Source organism: Phaseolus vulgaris, chromosome 1 (assembly GCF_051622355.1).
Source record: "Phaseolus vulgaris cultivar YP4 chromosome 1, ASM5162235v1, whole genome shotgun sequence".
Classification (NCBI taxonomy): Eukaryota; Viridiplantae; Streptophyta; class Magnoliopsida; order Fabales; family Fabaceae; genus Phaseolus; species Phaseolus vulgaris.
In genome coordinates, this window is record NC_143498.1 from 4,768,121 (window position 1) to 4,783,907 (window position 15,787).

General features: G+C 26.9%; 1 protein-coding gene across 4 annotated transcripts; it reads left to right on the plus strand.

Annotated features, from left to right (window-relative positions):
• The first annotated feature begins 970 nt into the window (after nucleotides 1-970).
• Nucleotides 971-3,781, plus strand: LOC137816647 (heat stress transcription factor A-2). Of its 4 annotated transcripts, none has more exons than XR_011081839.2 (3): nucleotides 971-1,606; nucleotides 2,358-3,263; nucleotides 3,342-3,781. XR_011081839.2 is itself a non-coding variant. In XM_068619880.2 (2 exons), exons 1-2 carry the CDS (start codon nucleotides 1,298-1,300, stop codon nucleotides 3,168-3,170), a joined length of 1,122 nt encoding a protein of 373 aa, XP_068475981.1. In that variant the 5' UTR covers nucleotides 991-1,297; the 3' UTR covers nucleotides 3,171-3,781. The 4 variants fall into 4 exon arrangements, 1 of the variants encoding a protein (XP_068475981.1); XR_016518641.1 differs by having other exon boundaries at nucleotides 1,024-1,606; nucleotides 3,500-3,781; XR_011081840.2 differs by having other exon boundaries at nucleotides 1,027-1,606; nucleotides 3,345-3,781.
• The last annotated feature ends 12,006 nt before the right edge of the window (nucleotides 3,782-15,787 follow it).

Consider the following 15,787-nt stretch of genomic DNA (forward strand, 5'->3'; position numbering starts at 1 on the left):
GCATCACCTTTATTTTCTTTTAGAGCTAATTCATAATCTTTATTTTCTTTTTCAACTAATTTTACTTTTTGGTGTAGTGAATTTGTCTAAAATTTTGAAAACTCGTTATAGCAGGAAAAAAAAGAGTATAAATATATATATAGACAGACACACACGCACACAAGAACTCTACTTAGATCGACTAGAAAAAAAATATTAAATTATTTATATAAGACATTTAATTTAAATCTATATTTAGTTAATGAATACAAAGTATATTAATTATTTTAATTTTAATCAACTATTAATTTTTTAGTACTAGATAAATTAAAAGTATAAATAAACTAACAATCATAGTAGACACATTTTATTTTCTTATGATTAATAAAATTTAAAAAATGCATAATAAAAAATTTAAATTAAATTTTCAATATTGTTTTCATTTTTTGGATGGGTTAACATTTTTTCCCAGCATATTTATATTTGTAAACTGTAAACATGTTACTGATATATAACATTTTAATTAATATTTACTATTCCCTCAATAAATAATAAAGTATTTTATATCATATTTAAGTGAAGAACAATAAAAATATATGAATTAGAATAATTATAACAAAACAAGTTCTCTCTCACTCAAGTCTGTTTTCTAAATTCAAGAACTTAAGAGAGAGAAGTTTTACTACTAATTAGATTAAAGTACTTTAACCTGATTACTTTATTAAATATTTTATATATGATAATAGATTATTTTTTTTTCTTTATATTTTCTTCTTTCTAATTGTTGACAAGAGGTTTTTGACAATGTCCTCAAGTGATAAAAAAATCACCTCAAATTTATCCAAATAGTATATAGAACAACATAAAATTTATCAAACACAAATAAACAGTGAGAAATTATTTATAATAAAAAGATTAAATTTTACAATAACTAATATTAATCCTATTTTTTAATTTATTTATAATATAAACTTATATTCTTTAATATGTATAATTAAAAAAAAACTTTATACCATTCTTTCTGATCCCTCTCTAGAATTTTCCAGCACAGTCCTAACGTGTTCTCTCTCTAGCATCTTCCTCCACAAGAAACTACCAACAAGTCTAAGCTCATAACTCAACTGTACAATATCTTATGATTCCATGGCACCCTTTTGCAGCATGCACTGATCCAAACGCAGTCACAAAGTTAGAGACACTCTTCACTTCAACACACATAAAAAACAACCATTAACCACACTAGATTATTGTTTAATACTTGTGCTGTTGTGTAACTCAAAACTTTCATTGTTTTCCTTTATCTTCTTGTGTTTGAAACATGGAAGGAATTAGAGTGAAGGAGGAAGAAACAGTGACATGTGGTGGTGGTGGTGGTTCATCATCATCATCTTCGTCTTTTAGCTTTTCTCCACAACCTATGGAAGGGTTGAACGAGGTGGGTACCCCACCATTTTTGACAAAGATCTATGACATGGTGGAAGATCCTTCCACAGACTCTGTTGTGTCATGGAGCACTTCTTGCAATAGCTTTGTTGTCTGGGATTCTCACAAGTTTTCTACTAACATTCTCCCTCGTTACTTCAAGCACAACAATTTCTCCAGCTTCATTCGCCAGCTCAACACCTATGTAAGTAGTAACTACTATGATGTTTGTGAATCCTTTAGGTTTCTGACTGTGTATGGTTTTCTGTTTGAGTTGTATTAGGTCATTATTTTGTTCATGAACAGGTTTTCATTCATTTTGATTGGTTTAATATGTTCAGCCACCTATGTAAATAATTTTTTGGTGGGGAATTTTGTTGATTTTTTTGTTTGTTTTAGATGCAGACAAGTTTTTATTTTTAGATTGAAGGGAAATGTTTATATTAGGTCCTGAATTCAATTGTCTGACAAAACTTTTGGGATATGAAACTATTATACACTCACATGTTTCTGGTGATTTACATAGTAAAATCAGATAATTGAATATGAGTGATAAGAATCAAAGTACCATCCCTAAACTATTAATCCTTTATTCTGAAAATATTTTTAGGGTTGAGCTGATTCAATGAGACTGGTGAGATAAATTGAAAATTAGATGGCATATTATTTATATTATTAATGGAATAAACCATCAATTTTAGTAAGTACTTTCTCTCTTCTGAAATGACTGGAATCTAACAAAAGTTTAAAAGGATTGATGTACTTGAATGTCCTGTTTTTAAGTTTGTTCTTTTTTTAATGTTTTCTTTTATTTTGGAAACATAAGACTGAGTGTTTAGTATGTGTTTGTTGACCAATTAGTTGAATGTGATGTTATTAATCATTCACCAACTTCCTTGGACTAATTTGATTCATCTTTGAATTCTTCCCCTTTTTTTGTGTGGAAATGAACACAGGGGTTTAGGAAAGTTGATCCTGATAGATGGGAGTTTGCAAATGAAGGATTTTTGGCAGGACAAAGACACTTATTGAAGTCCATAAAGAGAAAAAGAAAAGTGTCACTGAGCATGCAAGAAAGAGGAGGTGGAGCATGTGTTGAAGTGGGGGAGTTTGGACTAGAAGGGGAGTTGGAGAGGTTGAAAAGAGACAGGAACATTTTGATGGCAGAAATTGTGAGGTTGAGGCATCAACAGCTTAACTCAAGAAACCAATTGAGTGCCATGGAGACCAGATTGCAAGCAACAGAGAAGAAACAACAAAAGATGATGATATTCCTTGCCAAAGCACTAAAAAATCCATCTTTCATGCAACAATTAGTCCACAACAAGACCCCCCAAAGTAGAGAAATGTTGGATGCTGAAATCAATAGGAAAAGGAGACTAATTGCTAGCCAGAGTTTGGAGAACTTGCAACAAGATGATCCTGTAACATTGGTGGACTATCCAAGCCTTGATCAAGATTTGGCAACTATGAAGCCTGAGATGGACACTTTTTTCTCACCAGCTTTTGATAGTGAACATGGTAATGAAATCAAAGAGCCTGCATTAGATTCAGATATAGCAGCTAGTCAGAGTTATTTTGGAGACACAATATTGGAGGACTTTTTCATCAAAGACTTGGTTAATGAGGATCCAAAGGATGAAGTTATCATTGGTGATTGTTCCCAAATTGATGTGCCACTGGAGGATTTGGTAGCAAACTCTGATGATTGGATGGAGCAATTTCAGGACCATGTAGATCATATGGACTATTCAGACTCCAAACCATAGAGGAATGAGAAAAGTACTATTATCATCAATTGGTCATGTCCTCTTCTTGGTCCCTCTAATTTCATTCACATTGCATCATGGTGGTACAGTTTGGTAATGTTGTGAACTATTTTTGGTTTTGGTTTCAGTTTTATGTGATGTTGATGATTAATATGGATTGTCTTTATGCAGCAGGGAAGGTGGTAGTTGCAAAAGAAGCCAACAGATACTAGATGCAGCTCTTATTCAAATCATTTATTGTGTTTTATGAATATTCATTGTGATGCTGCTGCAAATCATTTCATTATTATTTGATGATCTATTCTTTGTTTGCATTTTGTGTTATGCAGGAGAGATCAATTGGAGGTGCTTGATCGATGTGATGCAAATTATCATTCTGCTCCATAGGATTGATGGAATGATTTTCATTGTTCAAGAGGGTGAAAATTATCATGTAATTCTTCTTGTAAAATTATATGTGCTTTATTATCATCTGCCCCATAAGAAGCATGAAATGTGCTTTATTATACAAACATGTATCTAAAAAATTTAGTTTTCTCTTAGCATTCTTCTATCTAAATGAACCACTTAAGAGAAAGTTTAACACTTATTTATCCTTTTCTTTATTTCTCTTACATTTTGTTTAGTTGAGTTGAAAAATTGGAGAGAAACATAATTTTTTTTGGAGTTTAAATCAATGCCTTTTTGATATTTTTCTTACTAATGGTTAAAATTTAGTAAAAAAATATAAAATCAAAATAGAGATTCTTTAAACAAGAAAGAACACCGATGAATTTTTTTAGTAGTTTTCAATCATGTCTCTGTCTAATAAAATAGCAATGGTTGTGAAGTAAACATAGGGAGGAGAGAAACTAAGAATCACTTACCATTTTGAATAAAAATTAAACATTTATTAGTCCTATTTAACATGATCTTTGATGATTTGATGATTTATCTTTTTTATTAAAAGTGTTTTATAATGACTAGACTTTTGGTATGATCATTCTTCTTATAATGAGAATGATAATATATAATAAACAATGCAACTCCTCTTTTTTAAGTATTTGACTTTTACTTTCTTTTAATTTATTGTGATTGGTATGCTCTTTTCCTTGTTACAATTTAGTTAAAATTAGACATTTTAGTGTTAAAATTTTTGTTTAAATTTATTAAGTTTAAATTAGTTTGAACCTTTTAAGAAAGTCTCTCTTTTAAAATCATTAGACAAAGAACACACAATAACAATGTTTCACCTCCATCATCAATTTGAATATTAATAATCAATTTGTTAAATTTCTATAAATGTTTATTAATTATTTTTTCAATACTTACTCTTTTTTAGATAAAAATAATTAATTGTTTTGAACCTTAACCTTGATGACAAGACATTAAAACAAGTCACAAAGGAGACAACAAGAGAATTAGAGAATTATTCATATATAATGAAGTTTTTTCTTGTCTTTCTTTGTCATGATTGCATCATGATTTAATTCTCTTACTTTAAGGAGATCTTGTTACATATTTTCAACTTTGTTACAATCCCAAATTATTAAATCTAGCTAATTTTTCAACTTTATATTTTATAAAAGTCATGATAATTAAATTCATATTCATTACAAAAATTTTAAGGATGACAAAGTGGATGACTTACCAACTGTATTGGTGCAACCTCCTCCTTCAACCCATCAATCGTTTAAGTTAGATGCATAAAATCAATAATATTTTTTTTTCAAATAGCTTTATTATTATTATTTGTTCACATTCACACACATATCTTTCTTTCTTTCTTTTTCTCGTTTTTTTTATATTTATTTTTAGTCTTTATTCTCTTCTCAAACTCAATTAATTTTGGGGAAAAAATTACGGTTAGGTTCCACTCCATCTTCACTTTTATTGGTCTACTCTACAACCTTCTCCTTCCTTACAGTCTAAGTCTAAAGTAACTTCAATGTTGTTCTTTATTATTTCTATACATTTTTCCACTGGATTCATGTTGGAGAAATTTAAGAAAAAAAAAAGGAAGAGAGATGAAAGATATTGGTTAATATGTGCTCTAAAATTATGATTTCTTGACTGAGATGATGACTACTTATAGACAAGATTCAATTTTTGTTGAATTGTTTTTTTATCTCATTCAAATTACTTGAGATTTAGTGTTTAATGCATCTTTTTATCCCATTCTCCAACTGCAAATGTTTGGGTGCCTCTAGTGTCTAGTTTCACAACTCAATATTTTCTTTTAGATAACAGGTTCCTTTTCCTTTTGATTAGTTAAAATTCGGGTAATTATTTTAGTGGTGGTTATTTTAATTTTTAGGTTAATGTATATATCTCTGTCGTGCTGCTGTTAAAAAAGTAAATGTAGAAAGATGATATTAATTCGATGTTTTTTCACTTTTGATGAAAATTTGTAGCCACAAGAACTAACATGCATTAAAAGATAAAAGACAATGATATTGATAATTAAAATATGATATATTTATTATAAGTTATGTTGTGTTAGTTGTCTCTATTTTTAGTTTGAGCACACGTGTGTGTCCCTTGTATTTATTATTTTAAAGATGATATTAATGATTACTAGCAAATAAAAAGTTCAAAAGTAAGGATAAAACTATGAAAAATAATACATTTTTCTAAAAGAAGATTGAAAAATGGTAGATCGGGTGGATTACAAATTTTAGCCCGTAATTGTGACAAGCTAGTTCGGTCTAATTAAGTTTTGGCGAGCCAACAATGAGGTGGGTCAAAATCGGTAGATCTAATCCGTTTTGTCATCCCTTAACTAGCTTATTGTGGAATAAATCAAAAAATAAATCTCACTACAAGAAAATCATGAAATATAAACCAATTTTTAGAGACCAAAATAATTAGTTGCAATAGTAACTAAATTAGCTGTCATTTTAGAAACTAAATAAAAAATTGGTTTCTAAATTAGTTTCTATTATTGTTAAATAGTTTCTAAATTGGTATCTAATTAGCAACCAAGGTTTTAACTACGAATTATTTAGTTTCTAAATTTGGTCTCTAAAACCTTGGTTGCTATAATTAGATACCAATTTAGAAACTATTTAACAATAATAGAAACTAATTTAGAAACCAATTTGTTATTTAGTTTCTAAAATGGTATCTAATTTAGTTACTATTGCAACTAATTATTTTGGTTTCTAAAAATTGATTTTTATTTCATGATTTTCTTGTAGTGTCTACTGTAAAAGTGTCTACCACACAAATGAAGAAAGATAACAGAAAATTCATAAAAAAGAATTAATAAAAGAAATAATTAGAAGGCAACCAAAGGAAGAATAGGAAATAATCACACACATAAAAAAATAATGTGATTTAATTGAAATTTTAATAAAATTTAACCTACATCCCCGATAGAATTTATTATTAAAACAGACATTACAACTTGAAAATTTTCTAAGTGAACTCTTAATCAATAAACCATTTTTTTTATACAGTTAAACAATAACTCTTAATAAAACTATTGATAATAGGAATATGACTACCATAATTAACTTTCATAAATGATAAGTTATTTTGTCTTCCACTACTAAACTTGATATGACACTTAGACATACTCTCGTACCATAACAAACATTTGTGTACTATCAAACAATCTAGTGAAATCAAACGAACTAAATATTAAAAAGATATAATTTTTTCTTGACATTCTTCTATCTAAATGACTAAGTTAAGAGAGAGTTTAACACTTATTTATCCTTTTGTTTGTTTGTCTTTCATTTTGGTTATATTAAAAAATTGAAGAGAAGCATAAAATGTTTTTTGAGTTTTGGTTAAAACTAATCATAGAAAAAATAGTTTAAATAAAACCATTTTGATACATTTTTACACATAATTTGTTATTGGTTAAAATTTAATAAAACAAATATACAATCAAAATAGAGATTCTTTAAACAAAGAACCACGATGAAATTTTTAAAAATTCTCAATCAAAATAAAAAAATTTAATTAAAAAAAATAGAAAAAAGGTAAGAGAATAGAAATAAATAAAAACTAAAATAAAAAAAAATGAATCATATTCAAGACTCTATCTCATAAAAAGTAACAATGGTTGTGAAAGTGAACTCATGGCATTAGCTCATGAAGGAGAGAAACAACAATGCCAATTATCATTTTGAAAAAAATTGAACATTTTCTTCATTTGCTCTATGCCAACCATATTTCGAGTTGGTTTTTGGTTTCCATAGTTTTCTTACAGGTTTGGTTTGATATTTATGTTTCTTGAATGTTTGACTTACTTCTGCTTGTTGGTAAAGATCATGTTCGATTGGTGAAAAAATGTGTAGGGTAATATTTATTTTCTCTTTTTTTGTAATAACGCATAATTGTATTATGATGTTATCATATTTATATCACTCTTATCATGTCTACATAACTCTAGTTGATGTTTTATAGAGTCTGTTGTTGGATTCACATTTAGTTGGGTGTTAAGAAGTTTGGTTTGTATTCTTATGTATAAGGGTTTAGACATCCTGAAATGTCTATTTTAATTTTATTTATCTTTTGATATGATAAAAAAATAAAATAAAAATAACCTCACATTTAAACTATTTGAATTGAGGAAGCATTGAAATCTACACATTTTCAATTGGAAAATTCAGTAGTTTGATGGTAAGAATGAAAAAGAGAGACAGGATCTTGGTGTGATGTGAGTAATAAGATCTTGATTTGAAACAGTGGTTGACATTGTATTGCTATAATGAAGAATCAGCTATGTTATTTTTAACATGTGTCGATTCTTTTGTGGTTCACATTTTTCTTTTAACAACTAGTTTATTAATTGCACGGGTCCTTTTTTTTAATATTAATTTATTAAATTTTAAAAAAAATTGAGTTGTATTTATTATATTATCAGTAAAGTATTTTCACAATTTATTTTATATATTTTTATTAGTATTATTCTAATCTATTAATAATATATTTTAATAGATGGTATATAATATAAGAAATAATTTTAATAAAAAACAAAAAATATCGTATTGTATTTGAAAATACAATTAAAAAAACTTATTTTTTTATATTATACATATAAAATATATAAGTGTACTATTGCTAGTTGGTTTTATTTTTAAAAAATAGTTATGAGGGGTGAAAGATATTTTGTGTAGATAATGAATTAGGCTGGAAAGTTCATCACTGATATATTTTAAAAACAAAATAAATCTATATAAAAAAATTCAAAACCATTTTATAATAAAATAATGCATGAATAATAAATTATACTCAAATATAATTAGTATATTTATCTTTCAATTTTGCTTGAGTCAACTCTAAATGGTTACATATTTTCAAATTCACAAAAGAAATTTATTATAAGCACTTTTATAGGAAACAACAATGCAAATATTGAGATATTTTTAAAATAAAATAAATTTATATTAAAAACTTTATATCTATTAAATTTAAAAAAGATGCAAGAATCGTGTTTTATACGGTTGAATAAAGTCAGACTTTTTCTATCAAGTCTTCAAACTCTTGATTTATGTGATTTTTCGGGTTTTCGTTCTTTCGGCCTCTCGATGTCTTGGAGGTGGTATCTAGAAAGACACTCCAGCGCTCAAGTCAGTTATGAATATCTCCGGTTTACAGATGTTGTGGTTATAGAATTAGTACCTTTTTTTTTCTTTGGTGTTATTTTCTATTTATAGTTTTCTTATGGGTTTGAGAGTTGTTTTAAGTCCACAAAGGCCCAATTACCTTCTTAATCTTGTTTAGTGAGTGATTAGCCACTTGTGATCTGTCCTCCTATACCGAATGACCGATAGGCCAAGTACCCTTTCGGTATTCGACAGTACAAATCGCAAATTGAATTCATAAAGACACTCAATATGTTAATACTTACTAAGATTCTAAACTTTTACATTTACCTAATTTTAAACTCACAAGACAAGTTAATATAAACACCAGTACAAAAGTCTAAGCACAAAAAACAACAAAGATTATTTATATGTTGTAATGAGATTAACATGTATGTTTGGAAGCTAAGTGTGTTACTAATGTGTAAATGCATTAGTAGGCTTTTTAGATGCCGTTGAATTCTTACACATTCTTTAATCTCAAACCTCCAAAGGTTAATATAAACATCACTACAAAAGTACATCTAAATGAAACAACAATGTAAATACATTATTGAGATATTTTTAAAACAAAATAAGTCTATATTAAAAAATTCAGAACCATTAAATTCTAAAAGAATGCTAAAAGAATGTAAGAATCAAAAACTATATTGTAAGATAGTTAGTATGTGTTCTTCCCTTTTATTTCAGTATTAAACTTAAAAAATCAAGTTAATATAAACATCACCACAAAAGTCATTATTAGATATTATTAGATATATTATGAGATATTACAGATATTGTTAGATATTTCTATTTATGTAATGAGCTTAGTCCATATGTTTCTTTTTCTATATAAACATAACCCTATGTATTCAATATATACAAGGGAATTACTCTATTCTTCCTTTTCTTTTAATATGGTATCTAGAGCATAAAATTATGGTTCAATTTTTGTTGATGAACTCACTAGTACTTTTCAGCCACTACCCCACTGCTTCCTTGACGTCAGAAACTCATTGTAGTCACCGCTAGAGTCACCGCTAGAGTCACCGTTGGACTCTCGCCGGAAACTCACTAGAGCCGTCAGAATCTCTCTGGAGCCGTCGCAAGAGCCGTCATCATTGTTGTTGTCGCTAATTGGTCGGTGACTGGATCTTTCCTTGTCATCTATGGCTTCTTTTGCTGCCAATATGACTTCTTCCGCTACCACTCTATCAGATCCATCTATTTATATTAATTATGTCAATGTTCATCACTCCATTGAAAAATTGGATGAAACCAATTATAACACTTGGACCTCAGATATTAAATTATGACTTAAGAGTCGAGGTTATGTTGTTCATCTTACTCATCCCAATATTGCTGAAAATGAGATTTTTCGTTGATTAAAAATTGATGCTTATATTTTATCAAATCTAAAAATTGTAACTATGAGACATGTTTAGAAGTTTGAGAATAGAATTAGAAATATAGAATTGAGCTTTTCTTATTGGAAAATTCATTATTTTCAACCTAAGATCAGATTTGAAAGAATTATTTACATTAGTGTTTAGTATTAGTAATGTGTTTTGTTTAAATACGTCCACAATCATTGAATTCAATTTTTTAACATTACTTTTGGTGATTACGTTTAAAGTAAAGCAATTTGCACACATATAGCATTGAAATGCTGAAGTATTTGGCTCTTGATTCAATGAATTGCTGATTTTTTATTATTATTTACTTGGAAGTGCGTTTAGTTCTCTTCTTTCTACAATTGGTTCAATTTTTAGTTGTCTTCCAACTATGAATCTAAATATATAAGTTCACCAATTATTAACTTAAGACATATAATAAAAGTAAATATTCATGCTAATTCCTAAAAGATAAGTACATTGATGGATATATTTTTAATTAAATTTTTTACATAAAGGAATATTTGAAAATTTTACCTATTTTATGTAATTCATTTGGTATCAAATATATATATATAAAAAACTTATATATATAATATAAATATTAACAATAAATTTACATATATTATAATTTTAGTCAGCAGCCCATTAGGGTATTTATCTTTCACTACCAATTTAAATATTTGTTATTAGTATGTTGAGAAAATAATGGACGATAGCAAAACTTTGGTTCTACTAAGAAGAATTAATATTAATTAGTGTCCAACACCAAGTAAAGCACAAAAGGTTATGCAAATCATTGTCTTTGCAATTTGATTGAGGAGGAACATTAACCCGTTCATGTCATTTTCCAAGTCATTGCCTATAATTATAGAAAATTGAACCCATCATTAGGATCCAAGTAATGATCAAATTTAAGCACTATGTGTGAGATTTTAGGTTCCATTTTTGTCAAAACACTTTGTAGAATAAAGAAAGAGTGAAATGAAACTTTAGTGTTATACTTTAAATAAAAGAATAATAAATAACCAATAAGCCCTTCAACATGTGAAACACCAATTGTTTAGTATTTTGTAAAAAAATTGATCTAGTCTATATGTAAAAAATGCAATAACTCAAATTAATTTCTTTATAAAATTTCAACCAACCAACTTGTTATAAATGTGTTTTATTTATTATTATTTTCTTGGAAAGTCTCAAAATTAACTTTTCTTACAAGATTTCACTTATATAAAAAAAAATTATCAAAAAAGAAAAAATTTCATCAGAATTTTTTTTATCTGACTTTCATTTTAGTTTTAGAAGTGGTTCTAATCTCTAAATATTTAAATTTGTTCACCGTCTTTACTTAATAATTTCTTTTTATTTATTTTTTTTTCTTTATAAAAAAAATTATTAATCAAGTTTTCAATAAATATTAATCATCAACAAATTAACTAAACATTTCATATTAACAACATGATTCACTACAATAAAATAATTAAATAGAAATCAATTTTAGAAACAAAATATAATTAGTTGCTATAATGACTAAATTGGAGATTATTTTAAAGACTAAAAAAATTATTGGTTTTTAAATCAGTTTCTATTATTGATAAATAGTTTCTAAATTGATATCTAATTACTTACCAAAGTTTTTGCTACCAAGTTCAGAATCTAAATAATTGATAGTTAAAATCTTGGTAGCTAATTAGATACCAATTTAGAAACTATTTATCGATAATCGAAACTAATTTAGAAACCAATAATTTTTTGTAATCTCTAAAATGGTTTATAATTTAGTCATTATAACAATTAATTATTTTTTATCTCTAAAATTAATTTTTATTTAATGATTTTATTATAGTGATTAACCTTTTCAATATCAAATTTTTTACAAGGAAATTGAATTTTTTTGAAAGAAGATTCATAAGTATAGTTATAGTGTTAACTAGAGTGAGTTGTGAAATGAGAAAAGTAGATAAGTTTTGTACATGCTTAATTTTTTAAAAGTGCATTATGTTTCTTTTTAATCAATTGCCACTGTTTACAGCCACACCTCTCAAGCTTTGCAATTTAATTAGCTGCCAAGTGTAGGGTTGGACCACTTCATACAATATTGTGTCTTCTTAAGTGCATGTTTGACTTTGGAGCTCAATTTGGCACTCTTTGCTTTCAAAATAGGGATTCTTGATCTCATTGTAGATGTGTTATATATTATGATACCATTATAAAAGAGTATTTGGACCACTATTAAAATTACTTTTTCAATAATCATATTCCCAAATAACTCTTAAAACAATTAATTTCATGTAACAAAAGATAAGCTTTTACATGAGAAAAAAAGTATGAAACTGAAAGGAATAAAAAATCATTAAGAAATACTCATAAATTATAATCTTTAATGATATTTTTTTTAGATTTTTTATATAAGAAAATTATTAAATAAAAATTATTTTTAGAAATTAAAATAATTAATTATTATTTAATTAAATTATAAATTATTTTATAAATTAAAAATATTAATAGTATCTAGAGTAATTTCTGTTATTAATAAAAAAATATAAAATAAATTTTAAATTTATATATAATTATGAAGATTTTAGTCATTAACTACTTTATATTTTAAATTAGTCTTTATTAATTTTGTAAAAATTAATTTAAAATTTATAATATTAATAATTAAAATTTTGGTGGTTAATTTAGATATTAATTTAGAAGTTATTTATAAATTTATATTAATAACAAAAATTACTTTAAATATTAGTAATTTTTTAATATTTAAAATAATATTTAATTTAATGATTTTGTTTTAGTGTGTTTTTTTTTACAAATTTCAACAATTATTCTAAATACGCAACTTATTAAAACAAATGAAATTTTAAGATTTCAACTTTCCAAATACAGATGTCATGGTTCAGTTTGAGTTAGATAAACCTTCTACCAATTAAGGAGTCTTATAGGAGAAAGCACTACACAAATATTCCACCATGTTATGCTTTATGTTCCTATTGGTTATAATGATGCAATGGATTCCACTCTAAGTTCTCCATGACAATCTTTTTCTTAGGGGTGGGAAAAGTGAAGTGGGTAGGGGCCGCTCTGCGGCCCTCTAAAAAAATACGGGGCGGGTTGCATATTTCAGTCCACTAGCTCGTTTAGATTTGTTTTGTATAATTTGTCGTCTGTGTGGGACGAGTGGGTTGATCAACATAACCAACATAACTTTAAAATGTATAAATTTCTTTTTCATCTCCCATATTTTTTTCATATAGTCTCATATTTCACATTCTGAAATTTTTAACATCATACAATGCATGTCTCATGAAAATAATATTATGAGACAATTTACCTAATGCATCTAAATAAAAAATTTCAAAATTTTTATTTAAAAAAATAAAAATCAGCCCTTATGCGGGACGGGCTAGAAAAATCAGCCCGCAAATTTTAAGCAGAGCGAGCCAACCCGGCCCACTTTTTGCGGGTCAAGTGCGAAACGGGCTTATACGGGGTGGGACAGCCCGCATTGCCACCTCTACTTTTTTTTGCTAGAGACACACAGGCTATTCAATAGATTTTTTTTTTCTTGTAGAATAATAGGTAATTAATTTTTCAGAATATTTATTTCATATTTTTTATTAAAATTAACTTTTAATTTTTAGTTTTTTCGAAAACATCTTGTACATAAATATAAAACATATTTAATTATTATTTAGATTTAGGAAGTTAAGATTGAAATATTTTTAATATTTGAGATTATTTTACATTTTTTTTTCTGTATATACAATTCATAAATATAAAAAATTACAAGCTCTTTCATATAATATATATATATATATATTATTTTTTTCAAAATTATTCTTAAAATTCAAAATTTTAATAAAGAGTTATCCTTTTTATGAGACCCGTGAAATGGAGGGAGAAAGAAATTTCTCACAAGTCATTATTTCATTTTTCAATAGTATGATCTATTGATGTAAGAATGCAAACTTATCTACAGAGATTATTATATTTATGTTTATGAGAAATTGTGGAAGAGGATTATATCATTGTCCGTTGCCCAAAAATCCCACCATGACACTCACATTTCACCACCAATTTCAAAGATCTAAGTTTATTAGGTTAAAAGACAAGTTCTAAAGTAAGAAAGGTTGAAGTTTTTCCTAATTAGAGTTTAGATTCTACAAATGTGTTACGACTTCTTTTAGAATTAAGATCTTAGCATGTGGAAGTTTAAAATAAGGTGTTAAAAATGAAATGTAAACTATAATAGAAAATATTGTTTGAAATTTGAACTGATCTAATCTCATTAGTGAATTGAGTAATTGAAATAGATAACATTAGAAATTTTAAGAAGAATATGTATAAGAAATTGCTATCATTAATGAAATTATGGTTGGTGCTAAATTGAGCTAATTTCAAGTTTATGTGTTGATACATGCTACATGAAAAATTTTAGAGTGTAGGTTAATCTAGCTTTTGATAGTAATTTATGGGGCCACGAGTATGCAAAGCAAACTAATCTTGTTCAAGCGAGATGCAAAGCCAAGAACATGTATTGGATGTAGAGTCTCATTGTTTAAGTGACCAAGTAGTCAATTGAGTTATGATCATGTCACTCAAGTGACACTTAAACGTGTTTCAGTAAGAAGAATATCACACCAATTTTATCTTAAATAGGAGTGAGTCGCTTGAGCGATCAAGAAATCACTCAAACGACAATCGAGAGTTTGAGCAAGACCATCATCTTTCCTTAATAAATACATCTCAAGTCACCTTAACTTGCTCAAGCTATCTTTGTTGGCTCAAGTTACCTTAGCTTGCTCAAGTGATATATCCTCTTGATTTATATGTTTTATTTATTTTATTGTCTCTCTATGTAATCATACACTATATTACATATAATTCACTTAACTCAGAGATTATAACTTCACAGATTCTCTCACACAACAAACTCTCACTCAAATACAACTCAAATGTTGGCTTCTGTTGATTAAATATTCTATTTATACAACAACACCATTATAACCGACTCTCATAAAACGTGTCTGGACTAACAAAGAAGACACATGAACAATACTTCTCATTACTAAACTAGAAAGCCATTTAGACAATTTCACCAAATAATTTATATCTCTATAGACACTAAGAGACTAGACAATCTATTGAGACCATCTACCAAATATGATATAAATTACATATCAAATACCAGATGATGTAGCACAGTTAAATGGTCTATGAACCTTTAGCCAAAATTTTATTAAGTTAATCATCATAGAAGATAATTTTTTCAAAAGATAAACCAATTTATACTTAAATTAGAAATAAGTTATTTTTTAAATAAACTGGTAGAAAACTTCAATAAAATATTTAAGTTAATTTATTTTTAAAAAAAAATTTATTGTGTGTTTTTTTTCTTTCAACTTTGCTATATTGTGATTACAGGCTTATCTTTTATTTGATTATATTATATTATAATTTCTTTTATTGTTTTTGGTAAATATATAATTTATTTTTTTTAGATTGAATTAGTGTAAAGTGCAACTTTCTCCCTCTATATATAGACAAAACAAAAACATCTTTTTTAAGGACTCTTGAGGAGTCAAATTCTGATTGGGGGACAGAGTTTGGTATGATAGATTTTAATCGTATCCAAGAAGATACATCTAGATTCTCACTATAA